Below are 27,947 nucleotides of genomic sequence, written 5' to 3' on the forward strand. Positions count from 1 at the left end.
TAGTCTAAAATGACTTAATTGATCTCACATAAGTTCAAATCTGAGATAAAAAAAAAACAACGAAAACAGAGTTCAATTCTAGAAAAAAACCAGAAAGAAAAAAACATTAAATATATGATTGTTTCACTACTCTTGATGATGTTTCAGACACATCAAGAGAGCTATTATTATCTGGCATGCTTGGGCACAACCTGAACTTATAACCTTAGATAAATTCAATGAGATCATTCTTTTGAGACATGCTTTTTATGTAATTGATCCTTGCATTATCAGGTTCGAATAGCTTGATCTTTGGGTTTCTAGGCTTCGTCAACGTTAACTTCTCTAGAGATTTTGCGTACCGGACAAAGAACTCCATTATATCAAGCTCATGCGAGTGATTTTTATAGCCCATGATCTCGACAAACTTGATACTGTTCAAACAGTAGTTGTGAATCCGAATATGTTGCTGATGATGAACCTCCCAAAAAACTCCAGGTTCAAATGTGTAATCATTTATCTGCACATAGCAAATCATTTATCTACGTAGAATCGAAGTATTGTTTGGGTAGATTAGTAGATTAGTATATATATTCAGAGAGAGAGAGAGAGAGAGAGAGAGAGAGAGAGACGTACATCGATCAAAACCTTTTTGAGGTTAGGGCACTGTTCGAGGAATTGAGCAATGTCAAAAAGATTGCAAACTGTTGGAGCTTTAAAAGAAATCTGAAATTCTTGTAAGCTCCAGAAGCAGAAAATCTGTCTTCTAATTGCTCCTCCATTGTATCTACACGTCAAAGCCTATACATATACATGTGAAAGGAAACATCAAAACATCAAAGCACGAGTGAAAAAATATTAACAAGAGAAATTAACATGTGAAAGCTGCAGTCTATGTGTGATGACTGATGAACACTCTCTATGATCATGAACATTTAAATGTTAAAGAGTTGAGAAAATGATACTCTAGAATCTAACAACTTAAGCTTTAAAAACTGATGCATGCAAGAAATATGAGCAACGAAATTTAAAAGAATAAGATTTTCGTCAGATTTTATTTGTTTTCAGTGTCAGATCTTACTGTATCTTTTATATATATTGAGATTAATCTCGTCTTTCTATAGATGATAGATCAAGTACTTTTTGTAATTTTTGTTGGATTCCACAACTAAGTTAATTCTGAAAGTTGTCTATCATTAATTTCTAGATACCCACTAAGACAAAAAATAATATAAAAAATAATTCGAGGCATGTCTAATGAGGGTGGTATAAGGTCTTATATATATATAGGCCTTTCAAAAAGTCTTGTTGGGTCAAAAAATTTTCAAATTTGCAACCTCATTAACGAATGATTACGAAACAGATTAAATGGTTTGGTCAGCCAAATATATTATATAGAAGGCAAAAAGGTTTTAGTAGTGGTGTTGAGAGTTAGGTCGAATCTAACTAGAATAAAGTTGAAAACAAGAGAGAATTTAAAACAAATTGAAGCAGAGACCTAATTTTGGAGTTTCTTTATTATTGTTAGAATGAATATATAATACAAACCTTTAGACCCGTGTTTATCAACCTTAAAATTTGATTCCTAATCCTAATTAGTCAATGAAAGGGATGAAAATAATAAGATTCATTTGCTCAAGAATACTTATTAACTCAAATGCATATATAACCTCTTTGGAGGGATGAAAATAATAATATCCATTTGCTCAAGAAGGACCATAGCATACGAAATAAATGAGATTTTAAGTCATGTCTCATTCACCTAAGACCTAAGTGATACAATTTCCCATTCGATCTATTTTATTTGTTAACGTCTAAGATAAACATTTTCATTCACCAGACCTAAGACCTAAGTGATACAATTTCACAATCGATCTTCTTTACTAATGGATAACGGTATTCAAAATAATAACTCTGTAATCCTGTGGTAATTCAAATTTCCCTCTCTCTCTATCTTTTTTCTTCATTTTATAGAAACCAGAACAAAATTCTAGATGTTATTATAAAGGAGAATTAATTGCTTGAGTGCTTCGGAATGGCTATATGATTATTTAAACAACTTCTTCATATAAAAGTTTGCAGAAAATAGAAAAGCACATATCCATAATAGCTATCACTTCCTTAAAAGATGTCTAAATAAACATTTTTTATGATCTCAACTCGTGCATATGATATCATAAACTCTACTCAGTTATTATAAAATAACTTGCAAACAAAAACTATTTCATGAATTTTTTTTTTAAAAAACTAAATTACAATAAAAAAAATAAGACTTACCTCAAGAAAGATGTTGGTCGTTGCGAGAACACGAACTCTTATATAGGCCCTCATATTAGCAAGCACCATGTCAGATGGATCAGAATAACGCCAAGTAAAACTTCGATTATAATAGAGTTTTGCCTCTTTAAGTGCGTGCACTCTTGAAAAGTAAACCATCTTATTGCAATATCCATCATACTTGTAGCATTCGAGAGTAGGTGCATCCACAATAATTTCAAAAAGATTTGGCATAGTAGACACGACTAGCGACTTAAACTTCTTATGATTTCGGGCGTTGATGCTCAATATCCCATACATTAGACAGTTGATAAGCTCAAGGGTCTCAAGGTGGATGCAGTTGCTGAATATTGCATCTATCATGTCTTTATTCAGTTCATTAATCTTAGTTAGCGCAAGTGTCTTCAATAACTTCAAACCCTTTAGAGAATTATCTGGTATTTTGAAGCTACACCATCCTAGCTTCAAAACTGTTAGCGTCTCGATGGCCGAGAAATCGACCGGGATGTTGGCAACTTTTTTTGATTTAGAGAAATCCAACACAAGTTCTTGAATGTTTTTACCAAGACATGTATTGATCCATGAGAGTATCTTATCTTCCACTCCGATGTGATTGAGAAGTAGCACAAATCGATTAATCTCCGAGCCTTTGTAATCATTAAAAACGCTTTCAATGATGCGAACAGCCTTTTGTTGACCGCATCTTACAGAGTATATTTTGCTGAAATCAAGGCCGCGGGACCGGATCTCTGTGTCTTTAAACTTCTTGGACACAGAACGATTTCGTAAAACATATTGAATAGGGAGACATACCGACATGATGTGGTCCACAAGGTCGTCAGGCAAAGTTTCGGTGATTTTTGTCTTCTTTTGAGAGGATTCCATCATTTTCAAGAAAGAGTACTAGAGTTTTTCACAATAATTTTCAGTGAGCAATGATTTATATACAGACTACCATGAAAAACTCATAGATTTTTTGACTATATATACTTATAATTTATTATTGATTTAAGCAATATAATTCTATGATACATTTAATTTGTTTCTTTTCTCTTTTTACATATAGCAAAATTGTACTTTCTATATTTTTGAGAGAAAAGATTGACTGGTGTATTTCTTACCTTATGAAGAAAATTAACAACACTTAGTATTAGGTATGGTATTAATAGTTACATTAAGATTAAAAGATATTGTTAATACATATGTAATACAGATTTCATTTTTCCATAAACATATATTTTGGACCTATTTATTAATTATTTTTGGGCCAAATATTTTATATCACTGACTATTCTAAACCAATATCATTTATTTCATTCAACAGGAAATGTTTGCATGTTTGTTAATATAACTTTTTTTACGATAGAGTAGTTAGACACATCGGGTCTCTCTTATTACTCTGGATTTCAAAAAACGCCAAAACTAATTAGTAATTAAGATTTATATGTACATGTTAAAATTTTTGATTATATTTAAATTTATAGTTAACATATCTTATGAACTTAATTTTTTTTTCTGGCTGGTAAAAGGTTTCAAAAAAAATTAATAGATTTTTATTAACTTTTATTTTAAACTTCATTTCTTTATTTTTCATTTTTATAAATTTAATCAATTTTTAAAGTTTTTTTATTAGTAGACAGATTATCTAACACTATTATTTTTCTTCAGTTAATATTGAGTACAACCTATTTCCGTTTATTTACTATTCCTCACTGTAATAGTGTTGGGGTTTGAATTTTTTTATGTTATGTAATATTTATTCTGCATTAGTAATATTGATTTTATTTTAGTATACATTTTTGATTGAGAAATTGAATGGAATAGTCCTAATAAACTTAATCTTCTCTAATATAGTCCTTTATTTGGGAGAGGACCAAAATAGCATTCATTTAACATAAACCAGTTTAGAAAGAACAAGTGATTCAAAATCTGCAACGATTGGAAGAGATGATTCAACAACGGAGAGTTTCCAATCTGTTATACTTATGAAATGAGTGGTTACAGATTTACAAGCGGAGTCTGGAAGCGACGAGAAGAAATTGGCGGCGGCGAGAGTGACGTTCGCGATGCGCAATACGATTTCGTCCATGATTAGTATGACCGACGATTCAGCAATTGAAGATGCTATGATTGGTTCGATCTATGCTCTTCCAGTCTTCCCAATCTCAAGCGCACAACAACAACAATTGTGAATTGGCATGGTCACAATTCACAATTGATAAGCATTAGCGTATGACAAGTGACATTTGGAATGGAATAAATACTATAATACCGTTAATGTTTCATAACCATCGTCTCTAATTTACTCAATTATTGTCAGCATATCTTATCTAATTTCTCAGTTACTCGCTTTTTTTAATGATTCTGGGTATATTGACTTTGTTTGATCTTAGAAAAAATCTGTATTTACCAAATAGCTTTGGAAAGTTTATTAATTTTAGGATTGTATAGTTCTATTGAAGATTAAAAGAAAAGTGAGTTTATTATTCAAAGATAGGATTGCAAGTAAACTCATTTCTCATTATTCCAATCAGATCTGATGTATTAACAAGTTTATTATTCAAATTCGACGACAATGTCATTTAATTATTGGTGTTCCACTTTCTCTTGCTCATTCATCTAAGGCAGTGAGTTTGTTTTCTTTTTTTTTTTCTTTTCTTTTTGTTTGAAAGTTAGAGTAAAGATGGGTTTGTGTATCATTTAAGATAGAAAGAGGTGGTACTCATGACCTGCTTTTCTTCTCTTAATTCACTATTGTGAACTTGCAGGCGGTCTCAATGTTGCAAACAACAACAAAGCAGACCATTCTAGGTGGGGCAACAGGACAACATATAGTTCAGAGAGATGGGTGGGTGACCGTTGTGCACCAAAACCAGGTTCTAAACGTTAACATGCAGAAAATGAGGTCACGGGTTGGAGAACCAGAAGAGGAGTTTCAGAGTATCAAGCATGAGAAGACAAGAGTGAAAAAGTTACAAAAGACATAAGAACCAAAGTTGGTTTGTAATATGTTTGAAGAGTTTACTTGATAATTCATAAACAAATTAGAAGTTGTTTCCATTTTAATGTTCATGTTCTTGGACTTATAACCTCAATCTATGTATGATTGGTTCGATCTATATATGCTCTTCCAGTCTTCCCAATCTCAAGCGCACAACAACATATGAATTGGTAGTCTTCTTCCATTTCCAATCCATCGTCTTCCATTGGCATGGTCACGATTCACAATTGATAAACATTAGCGCATGACAAGTGACATTTGGAATGGAATAAATACTATAATACCGTTAATGTTTCATAACCATCGTCTCTAATTTACTCAATAATTGTCAGCATATCTTATCTAATTTCTCAGTTACTCGCTTTTTATAATGATTCTAGATACAGTAGAACCTCTATAAACTAATACTCGATAAATTAATAATCACTATAAATTAATAAATTTTTCTGGTCTCGAATCGGATCAGTATAAAAAACCATCAAATTCGATAAGATAATAAAATAATAATTTTTTAAAACTCTTATGGAAATATATGGTTCCAACATAAACATAAATTAATAAAATAAAAAAAATTATGTATATAAATAAGAAATAATATACTAAAATATAATTAATGTGTTGTTTGTTTTAAGTTTGAATTTTTTTTGAAAATCATCTTTTTACTTAGTTACATCAATAACTTTTAATGTTTTTTTTTTAACTCCATTCAAAATTTGTAAAAAAAAATTTAGATATGATAATTGATTTCTTTACGCTTAACTGTTTCAAATTATATTATAGCATTGTTTTTAATTTCAGCACCAACATTACGGATAATAGCCATATTTTTCTAAAATCTTTACAATGAACATTTATATTTTTACATAGATAATTCAGTCTACAATTAACAAATAGAAATACTATTGTATTGCAATTACTATAATTAGTAATCATAATTTAAGTTTGTGTATATCAGTTTTATAAACATATTGGTTTAGGTTCTTAAATATACATCATTTGAAAGAAAATTTAAGAAAAAGATGGACGAAAACCAACTTTTCTCTATAATTAATAATTATTAATTTATAGATAAATTAATATCACGATAAATTAATAAAATATCATGATCCCAACATTATTAATTTATAGAGGTTTTACTGTATATTGACTTTGTTGTGATCTTAGAAAAAAACTGTATTTACCAAATAGCTTTGGAAAGTTTATTATTTTTAGGATTGTATAGTTCTATTGAAGATTAAAAGAAAAGTGAGTTTATTATTCAAAGATAGGATTGCAAGTAAACTCATTTCTCATTATTCCAATCAGATCTGATGTATTAATTTATTATTCAAAGTCGACGACAATGTCATTTATTGGTGTTCCACTTTCTCTTGCTCATTCATCTAAGGCAGTGAGTTTGTTTTCTTTCTTTTTTTTTTTTCTTTTTGTTTGAAAGTTAGAGTAAAGATGGGTTTGTGTATCATTTAAGATAGAAAGAGGTGGTACTCATGACCTGCTTTTCTTCTCTTAATTCACTATTGTGAACTTGCAGGCGGTCTCAATGTTGCAAACAACAACAAAGCAGACCATTCTAGGTGGGGCAACAGGACAACATATAGTTCAGAGAGATGGGTGGGTGACCGTTGTGCACCAAAACCAGGTTCTAAACGTTAACATGCAAAAAATGAGGTCACGTGTTGGAGAACCAGAAGAGGAGTTTCAGAGTATCAAGCATGAGAAGACAAGAGTGAAAAAGTTACAAAAGACATAAGAACCAAGTTGGTTTTGTAATATGTTTGAAGAGTTTACTTGATAATTCATAAACAAATTAGAAGTTGTTTCCATTTTAATGTTCATGTTCTTGGACTTATAACCTCGTGTATCTAGATATGAAGATGTTTATGTCGTTTTTGTGCTTTGTCAAACTGTTTTGAATCTTTAAATATGTGAACCTAATATGAATTGGTTAACATACGATTTAGGAGGACATTCTTAAATTTGTAAAAGTGATTCCTAAAAAATAAGAAGACTTCCGAAACTCTAAATTTAAGAAGCATTTATAAATATTTGGAAAAAAAATCATATAAATTTAAGAATGTCTTCTTTAATAATCACAAAACAAGAAAACGACCTTCTAAAATTTGAAGAATGTTTTTTCAAGGATTTCTCAAAGAGTTTTCTGAAGATGTTTTTAAACCCCAGAAATTTACTAAGAAGCTTTTATAATTTTTTAGGAATGTTTTTCTAAATGTTAGGAAATTCTTACTACAAATTTTCATGAAGAGTTTATATATGTTTTCTAAGAGTTTCAAAACCTCTAGAAACATTAATAGGTTTGCAGAGCATTTCTCATGTTTTAGGAAGCCATTTTAAACTTTTCGGAATGCTTTCCTAAATGATAGGAAAGTCTTACTAAAAGGATTTATGAAAGTTGTTTTCAAAGATTTATGAATTATATGAATGTTTCCTAAGAGTTTAAAGAAACCATTAATATTAAAAAGGTTTACAAAGTTTTCCTAATGTTTTAGGAAGCGCTTCCGTCTGCCAAAATATTAAAACGCAGCGACAAGATGTTCTTCCCGCTCCAGTTTGTTTAGATGGATCGTCGCTGCAATGAACTCACTGTAATCAATTGTCCTACTGTTTCCCACATCAGCCTGCCAATACAAGAGCTCGTCACTGAAAACACACAATAATTAACTTTCGTTTTGTAGCCAAATGAGATTAGATTTTACAGCTTCCATTAGATCATGGATCTCTGTATCTTTCAAGGTTGATCCATATTTCCTCAGCCTACTTTTGAGTTCATCAAACTTAATAGCACCGCTGTTATCAATATCCATTGGCTGAAACATTTCTCTTAAACCAGAAATCTCTTCTTCCGAGAGGCTCTCAGCTATAAAACCTGATGACCCCAAAAAAAGAAAAAAGAAAAAACACAAATAGATTCAAGGGAAGTGATGCATAGGCCATAGAAGATACACGAGTTTGTGAATGCTTGTTAATGATTAGGAAATTCCACTCAATATAGGTTTACAAGCTTTACTAATGGTTATCAAAATATTTCTAACATTTTTAAAAGAGTTAGGATGTCTTTCTTAACTTTTAGGAAAACCTTCATAAATGTTTATAAAGATTTCCTAAAATTTTAACCATATACAGGTCATTCCATCAAAACTAACACCTCAGCTGGTCTCTTGGCACAATCTCTCTAGATCAAGATTCAATCATTCATGCCACTTTTTTTTCTTTTCTTAGAGAACGAAATATCTACAAGAAGAGCTACTGTCAATCAAAAGTTCATGAGAAGAGCTGCATATCATAAGTTCTATGGTTAATTTTTGTTTGTTACCTGCTACTGTCGATCACAACTTTTAAATCATGGAAGGAAAGGATTTGCTTTGAATCGTGGATTTTTAATGAATGCTAAATTCGTCCGATTGCAAAATAAGGGCTCTATTAAAGAAACTTTAGTTTTTGGGAGCCATTTTAAAGAATTGCCCTGATTGATTTGATATGTGATAATTAAATTTATGAAAATATAATAAAAGGATTTATAATATCTATATTTATAAGGAACAAAATAAAAAGCAAAAAAATAACGTAATTACCTATAATGTTTTAAACATTAGAGCACTATATAAACTCTAAAAAATGATTAGTGAATCCAAACCGACTAACGCAAGTAGGATGATAATATTTTAAGCGATAGAACATTCAGCCCTAGTTAAGAATTAATGAATCCAAACCAATTCATATAAGGTAGGCTAATCATAGAACACATATGACAAGAAAAAAATTAACACCATAAATTATATTGAGATAACTTTAACGCAATGCCTTAACTACCCAGCGAAATGAGTTAATGTCCAATGCAGTAATTACCTAACAATGTTTCTATAAATATATTTGTTTCTGCACAAACTTCAAAAAACTAACTCTGCAAATAATGTTCATTCTTCTTAAGTTGCACCACAAAATTTCTGTTCAAATGTTACCAATTCTTTTTTTGTTAACGTTTTCATTGATAAGAGAAGCATAAACCAGAGTACACTAAACGATGCTAGTAAGCATTTTACAACGAAAATCAAAGGCATAAATCCCTCGTTAAAACTGGAAACAAACAAAAAAAAAAAGCAAAAGGCAAATATAGAGAATGTAACGAGATGTCTGAGATAAACTTCAGAGAACTAAGCAGCAATGGCTTTAGAACGAATGAGTTGATGAAGCCAAGAGGCAAGATGGACCACCACGACTCCACGAGCAATATATGATTGATGCCTCTGGTCACGAGTAACGTACACTGCAATGGAATCTGCCACTTGATTAGTATAATCAAGGCTCCAGAAATCAAAGGGTGTAAGCAATCTAAATATCGAACATAGTGTAGGTATCTAGTTACCTAATAAATTATTCTGAGGATGAATTTACCAACTCATTAAAGGTATCTAGTTACCTAATAAATTTTATAAAACTCATACCATAGTATTCGAAACAAAATAGATTCTAATAGCATTTGAAAACAAAAAGCAAGAAATGATTGGAAACAAAAAAAAGTGTTCTATATTTTGAAATTAAAAGAGAGAGAATACGTACAAAGACTGAAAAAAGGTTATATCATACAGTTGCCAAGAACATTCGAAGCCAAAATCAAAAACACAACTTTCTAAAATAACTAAATATAAAAGGTAACCTAAATCACATGCATATTTTGTGTCCCTTATGAACGGGATGTTGAAGGCCTAGGTCGCGGTAGAGTGTGAGTCGCCATTATGTTAAGGTGTCGTATTAACCTTAGATTGTTGCTTAGTTTAAGATTTGAATTAAGCTAAGCAATCATGATGAAATTAAAACCAGCAATTTAAAAACGGTTGTAAACTCGATGGGAAAGAATAGATTCAGGATTTTTCTTAGGAAATCAAAGAATGCAGACAAATCAATTAACCAAGATCCAGGCTTAAACGCGGTTCTTGAACTAAAATCACGAAAATATAGTTAACAAACTTTCGTTGCGAGAATTATCTAAGTCTAAATCTCATAATTCTAAATTTCTTTACAAATTCTAAAGACTAAATAAGCATTAAGTGCAAGTTCGATATATTCACAAAGTATCTAAACCAAATTTCTTTGCGGATAGCTACTTTAAGTTGCTCATCCTAGGTTATGTCAGATTATTCAATTACACTTTCGTGTCAATCAATTAACCTAATATCTAAGTTTTAGGTAGTCAGTCTAGAATTAGCTTTAAGAATAATCTATGGTGAAAAACTAATCAGATTATGAAACCTAACCAATCAATTTATCTATCATCCAAAGAGATCCTTTATGAGAACCCTAAACCTAACAAACAAACTACTCAGACATGGAAATTGAAACAAGAAACATGCTTAAATATCTTGCATAAAGAATTAGATAGATTAAGTAACAGAGGTTCAAAATCTTCCCTCAAGCGAACCGAGTCTCAGACTTGTCTCCCCCAAAAGCTCTCAAGTATCGATGAACAAAAATCAAAAGGTCTACGAAGAAAATCTAAGGTGTCGCCAAAACAGGTGACTGAAAACCCTAATAAATACTAAAAACATGAGTTGACATTCCTTTTAAATATTGGAGACTTCTGGGCCCAAAAGATTCTTCAAAACTTGGACAAAATCATGTTTTTTCCTTATTCACAATATCGGTGTCGAGCGACACCATCAGTGATGTCGAGCGACAATATCAGTGGTGTCGAGCGACACCAGGGCAAATAATTCATTCTTCACAAATTTGATTCCTGTTTAGTTCCAAAATGCTCCAAAATCTCCACTTAAGCTCCAAACGTACATATAACCCGAAAAGACTTCAAAATATTTGAAAAACATTTAAAAAAAAACTCTATAAATAAAACCTATATCATGGTCAAAAACCTAAAAAACTATGATAAATCAAGAATCATTTACTAACGATTGACATTAAATAAACAAAAAAAAACAATATGAAAGAAAGAAAAAATGTGGAACGTGTACTGGATCACATTATTTCTCTTCATCACTATCTAATTCATATCATTTTTGCCGGTGAAAATGATTATATATTTGTATATTTTGGACTGGATATTTGTTTCTTTTTTCTTATATCAACAAACGGCTCAACTAATTCAGCAGACAAAAAAAAATAGGACATGGAAGTATATGTGTAAATCATGGAAGTAAAATAGGACATGGAAGTAAACGGCTCAACTAATTCATTGGGTGGCATGGAAGTATATGTGTAAATCAAAGCAGAAGGGAGGTATGGGCTTTCGGGACATGGAATCTTTTAACCAGGCGTTGCTTGCAAAACAAGCATGGCGGATTCTAAATAACCCTGAGAGTCTCGTATCTCGTCTGTACAAAGGACGATATTTCTCCTCAAATAATATTTTGGATTGTGGTCAAGGCTTTTGGCCTTCATCTGCATGCGTAGCATCTTGTTCGGCAGAGAACTTTTATCGAGGGGCCTTATCAAGTCCATTGGCAATTGACAGTCCACAAAGATATGGATGGAGAAATGGGTAATGGATTAGCACCCGAGAAGACCAGTGAACAAGCAGATCTTCTATGATCTCGAGTTAAAGGTGAGCTCCTTGATATCCAATGGAAGATGGAGAGAAAATGCAATTCGGGATTTGTTTCCTCCGGCTGATGCTGCTCGAATTCTGAAACTCCCTATTGGTAACTCAACGGATCGCTATATTTGGGCATATACGAAGAATGGGTCTTACGCAGTTAATAGTGGTTACTGGTTTGCCATTAATCACCCTCTGATACCCCCTCCGTGTCACCTCCACAAGAGCAGTTGAAAACAGAGCTCAAACGGCGGGTTTGGAAATTAAGGAAGACTCCAAAAATCAGAGTCTTTTGGTGGAGGGTAGTTGCAGGAGCTCTAGCAGTGGCGGATCATCTTTCCACTAGAGGCGTAATCTTGAATAACACTTGTCGTCTGTGCCAGCAAGACGTGGAATCAATCAATCATGTCATGTTCCAATGTGATTCTGCTCAACAGATCCTGCAGCTTGCACAGCTACCAGCTCCGGTATCTGGTTTTTCATGGGATCTGTATAGTAATGTGGCTTTTCTATTGGATGCTATGGATGACTCCACACTAGGAAAGGAGATTCAAAACTCTTTACCTTGGGTGCTGTTGCATATTTGGAAGAACAGGAACTCCATTCTCTTTGCCAATCAGCAAGAAGCCACAGTGGTGATTGTGCGTCATTCACAAGAGGAAGCGGCCTATGGAATAAACTGAACGCTCCCATAGAAACAGAGGATCGTAACAGGAATTTAACTGGTCTTGTCGATTCTTTGTGGCATCCTCCTTTGGTGGGTATTGCCAAATGTAACATGAATGCCAATTGGAGGAATGAGAGGCTTCGTAGTAGAGGAGCTTGGATTATACGAGATCACATAGGCTCTGTCCTATTTCATGCTATAGAGGCCTTCACACCCTCTCCAAATAGACTGGTCGTGGAGCTTCTTGGATTAATTTGGACCCTTCAGTGTTGCGAGATTTGCACTTTACGGAAGTCATCGTCATGCCATATTTTCGTATGATGATAGAGGCAATCTCAAAATCCATCGATTGGCCTAGATTTCGCACCCTTACAGAACAAGTTTCTCAGCTTTGCTCTGGGTTTTCTTTCATATCCATTGAACATGAGTCAACTGGGGCGAACAGAGCAGCAAGAGCAATTGCGAAAAGTGTGACCCGGGATGGCAGATTTCAACTTTATCTGGCTAGGGGTGGACCAGCTTGGTTGCTTAATCTGGTTCGTTAGGTGTTTGATGCTCTGCTTTTGAGAATCTGTTTTTGTACTTTCATCTTACAATCAATAATTAATCACAGACGATAAAAAATAAAAATAAAATAGGACTTTCCACATTTCTTGACTTTATTAATTACTTCGATTAATACTTAATACATATATCAAACAATAAATTTACATGTGATACAGATATTTCAATTGGTTTGAAGTGAAACACGTCAAGACTTGTTTAATTCCAATTTGTTTGTGTGAGTAACAAGAAAACTAGATCTTAAAGAGAGAAAGCTGTTTAACTTTGAAACTTCATTCTTCCTATAAAACATTAGAGTTTTACATCATTGATATTTATACTACAAGAAGAACATTCTAGATGTCTTATACAGCTGTCCAAGACAGCTCACAACCCTTTGTCTAACACAGCAAACCTGTTGAAAATGTCGACTGCAGCTTTATCAACCATACCATTTGTTTCTCTGCTTTTTCCTTTTACCGTTATGTTGCTGTTTGATGACTGGGACGTCATGGGCTTGTGTTGGGCCTGCGACACATTCTCTTTTCCTTCTTGGTCCATTCTCTTTGTGTCTTGGCCCGTCATCTTCTTCTCTGCAATTGTTGTCATTGAGCTAATACCCCCCTGCAAACTCGAGGTGGGAGGATTGTCCACACCGAGTTTGTACCTGAGACTGAAGAAGCTTGCTTGGGGAAGAGACTTCGTGAAGATTTCTGCGAGTTGTTGAGCTGCAGGAACATGTTTGATCACAAGTGAGCCGAGAGCAACCTTTTCCCTTGCAAAATGGTAGTGCGTTTCAAAGTGCTTGGTTCTGGGATGAAAGACTGGATTAGCGGACAACTGAACAGCAGATAAGTTGTCGCAATATATTTCTGCAGGTTTGTCTTGAGGAACACCAACTTCTTTCAGCAGAGAGGATATCCAAGCTAACTCTGCAGCAGTATCCGATAGAGAGCGGTATTCTACTTCTGTTGAGGATCGAGACACCGTAGGCTGTCGCTTCGCAGACCATGAGATGATGTTTGATCCCAAAAACGTGCAGAATCCTCTAGTTGACCTTCGTGTTTCACGGCATCCAGCCCAATCGCTATCGCTATAGGCCCTTAGAGTAGAATCAGACTCTGCAGTGAAGTGTATTCCCATTTTGACAGTTGCTTTCAGGTAACGAAGAACACGTTTGAGGAGAGTGAAGTCGGAGACAGTAGGTTAATGCATTCTCTGCACACAAGGTTGACCGCATATTGTATGTCTGGTCGAGTAAGTGTTAGGTATTGAAGCTTGCCCGCTAAGCTTCGAAAGTAGGTCGGTTCGGGAAAAAGTTCATCCTGATGTGGAACTTTCTCGATCTGTAATGGCAGAGGTGTAGGCATGGGGGCACACTCAAGCATTCCTGCAGTTTGTAACAAGTCAAGAGCATATTTTTCTTGATTTAGAAACAGACCATTAGAAGTAAACAGAGCCTGAATTCCAAGGAAATAGCTCAAAGGTCCCATATCCTTCATTCTGAATTTTTCCCCGAGGCAATCAAGAAGCTTGGCGATCAGTGAATTGTCATTCCCTGTTAACACCATATCATCGACATAAAGCAGTAATAAGATTACACTGTTGTTCCGTGTGAAGATAAACAGAGAGGGATCAATAGTGCTGCCAATAGAACCAAACTCAATCAGGTAAGAGCTGAATTTGTCAAACCAAGTCATTGGAGCTTGTTTTAAACCATAAATTGCTTTGTGCAGCTTGCAAACATGGTCAGGATGTATAAGATCTTCAAATCCTGGTGGCTGTCTCATATACACAACTTCACCAAGGTCTCCATGTAAGAAGGCATTCTTTACATCAAGTTGTTTAATATCCCATCTTTCAATAGTTGCAGTGTGTAGAACCATTCTAACTGTTGCAGTTCTGACCACGGGACTATAAGTCTCCAGAAAATCTATACCCTCCTCTTATTCATAGCCTTTCGCAACCAGTCTAGCTCTCAGCTTGTCTAGAGTTCCATCGGCATTCAACTTAGTCTTGAAAACTCTTCTGCAACCCAAGATATTTATATCAGCCGGTGGAGGAACCAAACTCCAAGTATTAGTGTCCTTACATGTTGTCATTTCCTCTTCACATGCAGCTGTCCAACCCGGGTGTTTCAGTGCCTCAGTGATACTGGTTGGTTCAGTGGGGATTCCTTTAACAGCAAACAGAATATACCGTGGGTTTGGTTTTACCACTCCTGCTTTGCCTCTGGTGACCATTGATTGAGTGTTCTGAGGTGGTAAGGACTGAGTTGATGAACCTTGTGAGGATCCAGACCGATGCACACTGGAGTCTTGACATTGCAAATGCATCGAAGAGGAAGGAGATTGAACCAGAGAGGTAGTCAACAGTACAGTTGGTGAAACTGATGAAACTCGAGGGGATTGATCTGTAGAGGGCTGAGTGGAGGTGGAAAGAGGAACAGTAATCTCACTAATTCGAACCTTCACTGGAACCGTAGAGGAAGACGTAGTTGGAGAATGTTGATGACCATAATACCACGAAGTCATGAGAGGAGTGGTGGGAAATGGGACAAACATTTTGTAAATATCCGTAAATGGGAATCTTTGTTTAGAGAGCTTGGAGAGACAAGTCTGAACTCTGTTCGTTTAGAGAGAAGATTTTGAACCCCTTTATCTATTCGATTCATCTTATTTTGCAATCTATTCAATCATGTGTGTTGTTTCAATATCCATGTCTGAGTAGTTAACCTTTTAGGTTTAGGGTTCTCATTAAGGTTTTCACTAGATGTTTGATTAATTGATTAGTTAGGGTTCACATTCTTGTTAGTTCTTCACCATAGGTTATTCTTAAAGCTAATTCTAGACTGATCAGCTAGAACTTAGATCATTAGATTGCTTAATTGACACGGAAGTATAATTGAATAACTGGAAAGAACCTAGGATGAGCAAAGTAGCTTTTCGCAAAGGAATTTGGTTTAGATGCTTTGTGAACATATCGAACTTGAGCATTAAAGCTGGTTTAAATCTTTAGGATTTGCAAAGGAATTTGGAATTCTAAGATTTAGATAATCCTCACAATGGAAGTTGGATAATTATAACTTTGTGATTTGAGTGCAAGAACTGTGCTTAAACCTGAACCCTGAATAATCGATTTATCTGCATTCTTTGATTTTCTGAGAAACGCCCTGAACCTAATCTCCATCCATTCGAATCTTAAAAACGTTTTTACTGCTTTGTTATTTTGTTGTTCATCGTTTTTCTTAGCGTAATTCGAGTCTAATAGGTTTATTGAGTGAATTTCTTGTCTTTGTGATTCGACCCCTAATACTACAACTGCACATCTGTGTTCTTGCAGAGTAGCTTAGGGACTAAACTTTGAGCAGATCGCACACTTTTCGTAGTTTTCTGGGTAGATTCGACAGTTCAATCCAAAAATAAGCCCCAACTCTCTCAGAGAATACCAGATGGGCACTGCATTCACTACAAACCAGCATTCCTTCATCTTTCTTGATGACACCATCCGTAGAATGAGCATCCACATCCCCTGTGATTTATGGTTTTCTTCCAAGTACATGTGGAAGAAATACTTGAACTGAGGGTGTGTTTTGAACCACCTCAACTCTCTAACATCTAGCACGTTTTCCAAAGTTTTCACAACCTTCTCAACATAGCACCTTCCTGACAGCTTGATGTTCATATTAAACTTCCAGGGTTCAAAGAACATGTTTGATGGTGGTATAGCTTGGAATTGATACTCTTCATCTTCTTCCGCCTCCTCTTCCTCCTCTTCTTCGTCCTCCTCTTGGTCCTTTTCATCATCCTCCTCTTGGTCTTTTTCTTCGTCCTCCTCTTGGTCATTTTCTTTGTCCTCCTCTTGGTCTTTTTCTTCTTCTTGGTCCTTTTCTTAGTCCTCCTCTTGGTCCTTTTCTACGTCCTCCTCTTGGTCCCTTTCTTCCTCCTCCTCTTTATCCTTCAGACTCTATTTCTTCTCTTTTTCCTCGGTGTTCTCCTACATTAGTTGTACAGTATTACTTAGTTAGTCCAGTTTTACTCAGTATACCAATTTTACTTATTACCCAAAACAATATCAATGTATGTTTCCAAACATACCTCTACATTAAGGTAATGAGGATCCGTAGTGGGACTGTCTTCAACTTTGTTTTTGGCTACACTTGTATCATGCAAAGATGGCTTATCCTCATCATCACTTTTATCGGCTCTGCTTTTCACTGGTTCTTGATGGCGCCTCACCATTTCGTGCAATTAATTTAGTGTCGGAGGAGCAAATTTATCTATAGTGGAGTTTCCAGTGGTTGTCTTCGTATGAGCCATTCTAGAGAAGTGTTCGATCGATTGAATTGCGATGAAGATGAATTTGAAGGCGCACCTTCTTTCCACGATGGAGTTAGCGATTCCGATTGGAGACGTTTCTCGGGTCTCGGCGACAACTGAATTTTTTTTTATGAAGTTAAATAAATTAAAAGAAAAAAAACAATAAATATGATAGATCTGTAATTATGCATACTGTAATTGGGCTTTTAGATTTTACTCATTATTATCGAATTAAAGAAAAACAAATTATTAGAGATGGAGTATTCTAGGCATTTGTCCTTTTAAACTGAACCTGAGGGGACAAAAAAAAAAAACTGAACCGAGGGAACCGAACAGCAATACTATAAATATATCTGAATTTCAGTGGTTTGGTTTGGTACCAAACCGAACCGACCAGATCTTCGTTTATTTTTTTCCTATTTCCCTTAACTAACATATACCAAGTCGTTTAAGTGCTTTATTTTTTTTAATGAACTATAAATTACGTAAAATCAGATTGGTTAGTGTCGGATTTACTCAACGGATGCCAACCAAATTACTAATAATATAACCCGTTTAATGCTAAATCATACATATTTAGCATAAATGATTGTTATACAAACTACAAAATAGCATCAACTGTCTTTTCAATTCTTTTTTGTTGGTGTATGAGCATGGGAATATGTTAGCAGATTAGTCCAGCACTTTGATCTCAATGATCCCAAATAACTGAAAACTCAAAGAAAATCAAAAACAAAAAGAGTTCTAATCTCAGAGAAACCAAAAATAGATAAATAAGAGAGTTCAAACATTAGATACGATCATCAAAAAGCAACATACCGTTAACATGTTTCACTCTTAATGATATTTCAAATACATCAGAATTCTATTATTTTTTACAGTGCTTGGTCATAACCTGAATTTAAACCTCCTTTACTTGAACTTATGTTACTTATCCTTGTATAATCGGGTCCGTGAGCTCTGTTTCTTATGTTTCTAAGCATCATCAACTATAACTTCTCTAGAGATCTTGTGTGCCTGACAACGAACACCACTATATCAAACTCATGCCAAAGGCTTTTATGGCCGTTGACCTCGACTTCCCTGATAGATTTAAACTGGCAGTTCCTCTTCTGAATAGCTGTATAATGAATCTTCCAAAACATACCAGGTTCAAATGAGAAATTCTTAATCTGCGCAAACAAACAAATTTAATGAGCTTAGTCTCAGGGTCTTGCCTAAGGCTTTTGCCTCATGCACCCATATAATATAAATGTTTTGAGGCCCTTGATATTTGAAAATCTGTTGTACCATGGCTAAAGTGGGATTTATGTACAAACGAGTTAAAGTGTGATAATCTCTTAAACTCGAGTTATAAAGAGATGAAACATAGCCACACAAAGGATTTTCCTTTTTTAAACGAGAAAAAAAACAAGTAAATCGAGATTTTGAAAAAGAATCTTTACTTTTTATTCCTCTGTGTGGCTGTGTTTCATTTCATATCTTTTATTACATGTTCTTCTCTCTTGTTTATCATAGATTTTTTTGAATAGTGGTACGAAGATAGAAAAACAATTAGGTTTGCCATGATGAACAAAACCAATCTGATTTTCGATCTTAGATCTCTTTTTGCTTTTCTGAAAAGAAAATAAATAAATAAATCGTATTGATAATCTCTTAAGATCTTTATTGAAAAAAAAAGAAATATTATGTCTTAATTTTTTAGAATTAAAGTGGTTTAAATATATTATATCGTTTGAGATTATATGATATGTTTTATAAAATAAAACGCCTCATTTTTTAATTTTGCCTTGAACCCCTATGAACCTCAAATCTTCAATGATGCGTACAACCTCTTATTGACTGCATCTACAAATTCAATAAGAAAAAAAGTAAAATATTTCCTCCGCCTCATGGCATTCTTTGATCACTTGAGAATGATCCACTGCAATAAATGAAATTATATTTGAAGTCCTCTTAGATAACATACTGTATATGTGCATGATAATAGACATATATTAGTCTAAAAGCACTTCGATCTCACACAAGTTCAAATTTGAGATGAAAAAAAGAGAACAAATAGAGTTTGAATCTAGTACAAACCATAAAAAAAAAAACATGAAATGATTGTTTCACTACTCTTTATGATGTTTCAAACACATCCAAGGAGCTATTATAATCTGGTATGCCTGGGCACAACCTGAACTTAACCTTAGAGAAATTCAATGAGATCTTTCTTTTGCGATATGCTTTTTATGTGATTGATCCTTGCATCATTGGGTTCGAATAGCTTGCTCTTTGGGTTTTTTGGCTTCATCAGCGTTAACTTTTCTAGAGATTTTGCGTACCGGACAAAGAACTCCATTATATCAAGCTCATGCCCGTGATTTTATAGCCCATTATCTCGACAAACTTAATACTGTTCAAGCGGTAGTTTTGTATCTGAATATTTTTCTTATGATGAACCTCCCAAAAAACTCCAGGTTCAAATGTGAAATCATTTATCTGCACATAGCAAACCAAAGTTGTAATGGACTTAGTCCATTGGTAGAAGAGAAGTATTGTTTTGGTAGATTAATATACAGACATATATATATATATATATATATAGAGAGAGAGAGAGAGAGAGAGAGAGAGAGAGAGACTTACATCGATCAAAACCTTTTTGAGGTTAGGGCACTGATTGAGGAATCCAGCAATGACAAAAAGATTGCAAATTGATGGAGCTTTAAAACATATCTGAAATTCTTGTAAGTTCCCAAAACAGAAAGTCGGTTTTCTCATGTTTCCGTCTATGTATCTATACGTGAAAGCCTATACATATACATGTGAAAGGAAACATCAAAACTCACTCTAAAGCAAGAGTGAAAAATTATAATTAAAAGAAAAACACATGTGAAAGCTGCAGTCTATGTGTGATGAACATTCTCTATCATGAATTTTTAAAGAGTTTATGCAAATGATACCTCTAAAATCTAAGCTTTAGTAATGATGCTTGCTTAAAAATGAGTACCTAATCATTTTAAGAATAAGATTTCTATCAGATTCTATTTGTTTCAGTGTCAGATGTAACTGTACCTTATCTATGTTGAACTTGATCTCATCTTTTTACAGATAAGTACTTTTTGTAATTTAATCAGATTCGTCTGCTCGCTTAAGATCAATATAATCGGATTTTAGATCATCATAGAAACAACATGTGGGAATGCGTATTGTTTTCGTGTAGACGTCTAAGATAAACATTTTCCCAACTCGTGCATATGATCTCAAAATGATATCATAAACTCTACACAGCTATTATAACTCTTGCAAAAACTATCTTATAAATTTATAAAAACTAAATTACAACAAAAAAAAAAACTTACCTCAAGAAAGATGTTTGTCGTTGCAAGGAACTGAACTCTTGTATAGGCTCTCATATTAGCCAGCACCATATCAGATGGGTCGTAAAAATGCCAATCGTAACTCCGCTTATAATGGAATTCTGCTTCTTTAACTGCATAGACTCTTGAAAAGTCAACCTTCCTGACATATCCATAATACTTGAAGCATTCGAGAGTAGGTGAATCCAACTTAATGTCCAAGAGATTCCGCATATAATCAACGACTAGCAACCTAAACTTCTTATGGTTTCTAGCGTTGATGCTCAATATCCCATACATTTGACATTTGATTAGCTCAAACGTCTCGAGGTGGATGCAGTTGGTGAATATTGCATCTATCATCTCTTTTGTCACTCTATCAATTTTCGTTAGCACAAGTATCTTCAATAACTTTAAACCCTTTGGAGAATTATCCGGTATTTTGAACTTACACCATCCTAGCTTCAAGACTGTTAGCGTCTCGATGGCCGAGAAATCAACCGGGATCTCGAAAACTGTATTTGATTTAGAGAAATCCAACACAAGCTCTTGAATGTTTTTACCAAGACATGTATTGACCCATGAGAGTACCTTGTCTTCCACACCGATGTGATTGAGAAGTAGAACAAATCGATTAATCTCCGAGCCTTTGTACTGATTAAAAACGCTTTCGATGATGCTTACAGCGCTTAGTTGACTGCATCTTACAGAGTAGATTTTGCTGAAATCAAGATCTCGGGACCGAATCTCTGTGGCTTTGAACTTTTTGGATACAGAACGATTTTGTAAAACAGATTGAATTGGTAGACATACCGACATGATGTGGTCCACCAGGTCGTCGGGCAAAGTTTCAGTGACCTTTATCTTCTTATTCGAAGATTCTAACATTTTCACAATACTCTTAGAGAGAGCAGTGGATTCTCGCTATAACTTTCGGGGAGTTATATGCAGACTGGAAAACTAAGATTTTCTTGCCTTTGTTTTCAATTTTCTATTGAATGAGTTGTTTAAAAAACGTGCATGTATGGAGTGAATAATTATGGTACATTAATTTTATTTGTTTTTACAGAGGGATACAAGCTGTACTTTCTATACTTTCTATACTTTTGTAAGAAACAGATTGGCTATCTACCTTTTACCATATGTAAGATATTAATATATATATATATATATATTTTTATGTATTACCTTATGTAAAATATTAATATTTATATTAAAATATGATAAAAATATGTGAATATGTAATGAAAATTTGGTTTGTCCATAAACATATTTTTGGATATATATATATATATATAATAGCTATATATTAATTTTTATGTCCAAATATATTATATTATTTACTATTCTTAACCAATAAATTTAATTACATTCAAGAAGAAATGTTTGGATGTTTGTTAGTATAATTTGTTTCCATAATTTATATATAGAGTAGTTAGACACAATGTAGACACGTGTCTTGTTAATAAAAAAATGCCTTAAAGATTTATATACATGTCAAAATTTTAGGTAAATTTAAAATTTATCTTTTACATCTTATTATTATGAAATTAAACTGTTTTTGCTAGCTGGTATAAATAATAATAAAAAAATATTAGAGTTTCACTAACTTCCAATTTAAACTCCAATTTCTTATTTTTCCATTTTTCCAAACTTAATCAATTTTTAGTTTCTCTTTTTTTTTTTTGTTAGCAGACAAATTATCTAACACTAGTAAAAATTTTTAGTTTATGTACGTGTAAACTCTAATTCAGTTTATTACTATATGTCAATGTAATAGTGTTGTTGTTTGCAATTTTTTATATCATGTAACATTTCTTTTATATTAATAATATTAATTTAATTTTAGCGTACATATTTGATTTGATATGTGATAACTAAATTTATAAAAATATTATAAGATATGTAGTTACATGGATTAAAATAAAATATAAAACCAACAAAATAATGTAGTTACCTAATGAGATGATAATATTTTTGATGTTGGACTATTAAACTCTAATAAAAGATAGTGAACCCAAACTAATTAATGTTCAAACCTAAACTTTAATACATCATCTAGTTTCAATAAGAATGTTAGTTCTTACTGTTCATATTTTATGATATGTGTTATGTATAAATGATGAGAAGATTTCATTGATACAGAATCAATTCCAATAGACTTATTGGAGGGTCCCATTGGCGTTAGGCGTTTTAACCATTCAGCCATTGATGATTAGTAGGGATTCTCGTACATGGTGAATAACTAAATTCCAATTGAAATGAAATCTTTAGGATAAATCAATGCAATTTAGAAAGAATCAATGAAAGGACATCAATTCAATTCCTGGATTTTCAAATTGAGAGAAATAGTGAGAGAGATTAAAAATTCACATTATTTCTTATATTCATGAACCCAATTTAATTCAGTAGGATCTTTCATTCATATTTTTTTCCACAAAAACGTTTTATAAAATTCTTGGATCCTCAAATTTTTAGTATCCTACTTTTGCGCAAATCCATTAATCAGTTTGAGTTCACTAATCTTTTATTAGTGAACCTAAACCCATTAATCGGTTTGGTTCATTAATCTTTTATTTTTTGACCAAGTCATAATATACTACGAAATTTATATATTATCTTGATGAAAACATTGCTTGAAAATCCAGGATTTATATATTATTTGAATTTGAAAATCCAGGATTTGAAAATCCAGCTCACAATATACTACGAAATTTATATATTATCTAAATTTGAAAATCCAGGATTTGAATTGATATCCTTTCATTGATTCTTTCTAAACCCACCCACATTCTGATCCCTCAAAAATACCAACGTTAACCAAAATCACTTCGCTCCATATAAATTATGTCCAGCTGAAACGTTATTTACATCTCATGTATGTTTATTTATTTTGAAATTTTGAGCATTAAAAGTTTTCCAAGTTGCTAATCAAATCATGTCATAAAAAAAGGCAAATATAATACTCTTGTTGAAATAAAGTGGGTAAATTTTCAATGATTAACTCGTTGCAATAAGTTAAAAATATTATTTAGATATATTCTCAAGATCATAAACAACAATCAAATATCAATGATCTTAAACTATTTATGAGCATGAGAATAGACATATATTAGTGTAAAATGACTTAATTGATCTCACAGAAGTTCAAATCTGAGAGAAAAAAAAACGAAAATAAATAGTTTTTATTTTTTTATTTTAATAAATAGAGTTCAATTCTAGAAAAAAGAAATCAGAAAAAGAGAAAAAAAAACATTAAATGATTGTTTCACTACTCTTTATGACGTTTCAGACACATCAAAAGAGCTATTATAATCTGGCATGCTTGAGCACAGCCTGAACTTAACCTTAGATAAATTCAATGAGATCTTTCTTTTGAGACATGCTTTTTATGTAATTGATCTTTGCATTATCAGGTTCGAATAGCTTGATCTTTGGGTTTCTAGGCTTCGTCAACGTTAACTTTTCTAGAGATTTTGCATACCTGACAAAGAAATCCATTATATCAAGCTCATGCCAGTGGTTTTTATAGCCCATGATCTCGACAAACTTGATACTGTTCAAACGGTAGTTGTGAAGCCGAATATGTTGCTTCTGATGAACCTCCCAATAAACTCCAGGTTCAAATGTGAAATCATTTATCTGCACATAAAAAAATCAATTATCACGTAGAATCGAGGTATTGTTTGGGTAGATTAGTACATATATATATACAGAGAGAGAGGGAGAGACGTACATCGATCAAAACCTTTTTGAGGTTAGGGCACTGTTCGAGGAATTGAGCAATGTCAAAAAGATTGCAAATTGTTGGAGCTTTAAAGAAATCTGAAATTCTTGTAAGCTCCAAAAGCAGAAATTCGGTTTTTTCATTTCTCCTCCATCGTACTTATACGTGAAAGCCTATACATATACATGCGAAAGAAACATCAGAACTCGCTCTAAAGCACGAGTGCAAAAATATTAACAAGAGAAATTAATATGTGAAAGCTGCATTTATGAAAAATCTCTATCATTAACATTTAAAGAGTTGAGCAAATGATACTCCCTAGCCACTTAAGCTTTAAAAAATAATCCATGCAAAAAAAAAATGAGCACGTAAACTTAAAAGAATAAGATTTCTGTCAGATTTTATTTGTTTTTAGTGTCAGATCTTACTGTACCTATTGAGATTATTTTTGTTGGATTCCACAACTAAGTTAATTCTGAAAGTTGTCTACCATTAATTTCTAGATACCCACTAAGACAAATAAGAAAATAAAAAATAATTCGAGACATGTCTAGTGAGGGTGGTATAAGGTCTTATATAGGTCTTCAAAAAATTCTTGTTGGGTCAAAAAGTAATCAAATGTGCAACATTATTAACGAAGATTACGAAACAGAGTAAATGGTTTGGTCAGCCAAATATATTATCTAGAAGGCAAAAAGGTTTTAGTAATGGTGTTGAGAATTAGGTCGAATCTAACTAGAATAAAGTTGAAAACAAGAGAGAATTTAAAACAAATTGATGCAGATACCTTATTTTGGGGTTTCTTTATTATTGTTGGAATTTATAATACAAACCTTTAGACCCATATCTATCAACCTTAAAATTTGATTCCTAATCCTAATTAGTAAATGAAACTTTTTTTTATCCCAATAAAAAAATATATCATACAGTACTTAAGAAGATTCATTAGCTCGGTCAGAAAGGACCATATATATACCATACTAACTAAATCAGATTTTAAGTCGTGTTTCACACATCTAAGACCTAAGTGATACAATTTCCTAACTTTGTAATCCTGTGATGATTCAAATTTTCCTCTCTCTCTCTTTCACTTGATAGAAACCAGAACAAAATTATATATGTTATTAAAAAGGAGAATTAATTGCATGAGTGCTTGAGAATGGCCATATGATTTTTTAAACAACTTCTTCATATAATAGAAAAGCACCTATCCATAATAGATATCACTTCCTTAAAAGACATCTAAATAAAATATTTCTATGATCTCAACTCGTGCATATGATACCATAAACTCTTCTCAGCTATTATAAATAAACTAGCAAAAAAATTATTTTTTAAATTTATAAAAACCATATTACAAAAAAATAAGACTTACCTCAAGAAAGATATTGTTCGTTGCGAGGACACGAACTCTTATATAGGCCCCCATATTAGCAAGCACCCTTTCAGATGGATCGTAATAACGCCAATACAAACTTCGATTATAGTGGAGGTTTGCCTCTTTAAGTGCGTGCACTCTTGAAAAGTAAACCCTCTTGCAATATCCATCATACTTGAAGCATTCGAGAGTAGGTGCATCCACAATAATTTGCAAGAGATACGGCATAGTATACACGACCAGCGACTTAAACTTCTTATGATTTACAGCATTGATGCTCAATGTCCCAAACATTTGAAAGTTGATTAGCTCAAACGTCTCAAGGTGGATGCAGTTGCTGAATATTGCATCTATCATGTCTGTGTTCATATCACCAGTCTTAGTTAGCGAAAGTGTCTTCAATAACTTCAAACCCTTTAGAAAATTATCTGGTATTTTGAACCTACACCATCCTAGCTTCAAAACTGTTAGCGCCTCGATGGCCGAGAAATCGACCGGGATGTTAGCAACTTTTCTTGATTTAGAGAAATCCAACACAAGCTCTTGGATGTTTTTACCAAGACATGTATTGATCCATGAGAGTATCTTATCTTCCACTCCGATGTGATTGAGAAGTAGCACAAATCGGTTAATCTCCGAGCCTTTGTGCTCATTAAAAACGCTTTCAATGATGCGTACAGCCTTCCGTTGAATGCATCTCACGGAGTATATTCCGCTGAAATCAAGGTCTCGGGACCAGATCTCTAAGTCTTTAAACTTTTTGGACGCAGAACGATTTCGTAAAACAGATCGAATTGGAAGATATACCGACATGATGTGGTTCACGAGGTCATCAGGCAAAGTTTCGGTGACTTCTGTCTTCTTTTGTGAAGATTCCATCATTTTCAACAAAGAACATTAGAGTTGTTTACAGAAATTTTCAGTGTACAATGATTTATATGTAGACTATCATAGAAAACTCTGAGAGTTTTTGACTATATACACATATAGTTTTTTTATTGATTTAAGCAATATAATTATGATACATTTAATTTATTTCTTTTTGTTTTTTTTTTAAATATAGCAAAATTGTACTTTCTATATTTCTTAAAAAAACAGTTTGACTGGTGTATTTCTTATCTTATAAAAAAAATTAACAATACATTATATTAGGTATAGTATTAATATATCTACATTATAAAAACAATGTTAATACATATGTTATGCAATTTTTTTTCCATAAACATATATTTTTATATATTAATTGTTTTGTCCAAATAGTTATATTAGTTGTTGGGATCAATTCAATCTTTTCTTATGGACGAATCACGTGCTTGTACGTAGCGTTCATGATTTTTTTACAGGTATAACTCTTCTGAGCCAAATTAGAATTCGTATTGGGTTTACGGTCCAATATGACCTAAGCATATAATACCAGGCCTCGAATCCTTTTAGATTTAAGAGATTCAACACGATAGGTCACATGTTTCCAGATTCTTCGTATTTGATAGTGCCGGCCATGCTGTCAGAGACAAAAAGGTTGGAAACTGAGTAATCAGGAGGAGGAGAGATTACATTTCCTATGTCCTAGGTCCAAGCTCGGTAATCTAGAAAGATTGGGATATAAGGAAGTGTAACCCACACAAATACCTGGAGAATAAAGTCAGACAGTGAGACAACCTTGGCAGCCCAGTCCCAGTATCGAGAGATCCGAGCCAGGTACAAATAATCTTTTAAGTGGGAAACACTGTTTAAATTTCCCTCCGTTCGACAATCAGAATATGCCTTGGTCTGATTTAATTGCTCATACCCTCACAAACCCCACGAGATTGGCATTTAATGCACCATTTTTACACATGTCAGATGATAATGACCATACCAAGAAGGCAGAAGAAAAGCAGAGATTCAGCAAAAGTCATACCGCGTCTGAATCGTCAAACCCAACCCATACGCTGGGGTGAAAGAGAAGCGCCAAAGAGCGGTCTCGCATGAGGCTGAAAACGCCAAAAAAAATGGTGAGAGCGTCTGAGGCATGATGTGAGCATAAGATTCGAGTCTAGCCAAATCGCATTGCAAACCAAACCGCCTGACTCACGATCTGAGAACCGACCCGGTATACGAACCTGGGTCAGGTAAATTTCTATAAATACTCTCTTCCTTTCAATAAGGAAAGG

At 33.5% G+C, this 27,947-nt stretch overlaps 2 protein-coding genes and 1 pseudogene across 2 annotated transcripts; all 3 read right to left on the reverse strand.

Moving 5' to 3' along the window:
- Positions 1-205: 205 nt before the first annotated feature.
- On the reverse strand, positions 206-3,144 carry LOC18009653 (FBD-associated F-box protein At1g61320). The gene is made up of 3 exons (XM_006391950.1): positions 2,257-3,144; positions 616-780; positions 206-499 (listed from the first exon to the last, which is right to left on the reverse strand). Exons 1-3 carry the CDS (start codon positions 3,142-3,144, stop codon positions 206-208), a joined length of 1,347 nt encoding a protein of 448 aa, XP_006392012.1.
- A 15,193-nt stretch (positions 3,145-18,337) lies between these two features.
- Positions 18,338-21,577, reverse strand: LOC18009730 (FBD-associated F-box protein At1g61320). Its single transcript, XM_024149581.1, has 3 exons — positions 20,693-21,577; positions 19,977-20,141; positions 18,338-18,520 (listed from the first exon to the last, which is right to left on the reverse strand). The coding sequence occupies exons 1-3, from the start codon at positions 21,575-21,577 to the stop codon at positions 18,338-18,340; spliced, it is 1,233 nt and encodes a 410-aa protein (XP_024005349.1).
- Positions 21,578-24,037: 2,460 nt separating this feature from the next.
- On the reverse strand, positions 24,038-26,676 carry LOC18009728 (annotated as a pseudogene).
- Between the last annotated feature and the right edge of the window lie 1,271 nt (positions 26,677-27,947).

The sequence above is a fragment of the Eutrema salsugineum genome, unplaced genomic scaffold, assembly GCF_000478725.1.
Source record: "Eutrema salsugineum unplaced genomic scaffold, Eutsalg1_0 scaffold_8, whole genome shotgun sequence".
In the NCBI taxonomy this organism is placed as follows: domain Eukaryota; kingdom Viridiplantae; phylum Streptophyta; class Magnoliopsida; order Brassicales; family Brassicaceae; genus Eutrema; species Eutrema salsugineum.

Coding starts and splice junctions, on each gene's coding strand:
- LOC18009653 (XM_006391950.1), bottom strand. CDS start 3,144: ATGATGGAATCCTCTCAAAAGAAGACAAAAATCACCGAAACTTTGCCT. Junction 781..2,256: donor CGACCAACATCTTTCTTGAG/GTAAGTCTTATT, acceptor GTATATGTATAG/GCTTTGACGTGTAGATACAA. Junction 500..615: donor TCAAAAAGGTTTTGATCGAT/GTACGTCTCTCT, acceptor TGCTATGTGCAG/ATAAATGATTACACATTTGA.
- LOC18009730 (XM_024149581.1), bottom strand. CDS start 21,577: ATGTTAGAATCTTCGAATAAGAAGATAAAGGTCACTGAAACTTTGCCC. Junction 20,142..20,692: donor CGACAAACATCTTTCTTGAG/GTAAGTTTTTTT, acceptor GTATATGTATAG/GCTTTCACGTATAGATACAT. Junction 18,521..19,976: donor TCAAAAAGGTTTTGATCGAT/GTAAGTCTCTCT, acceptor TTGTTTGCGCAG/ATTAAGAATTTCTCATTTGA.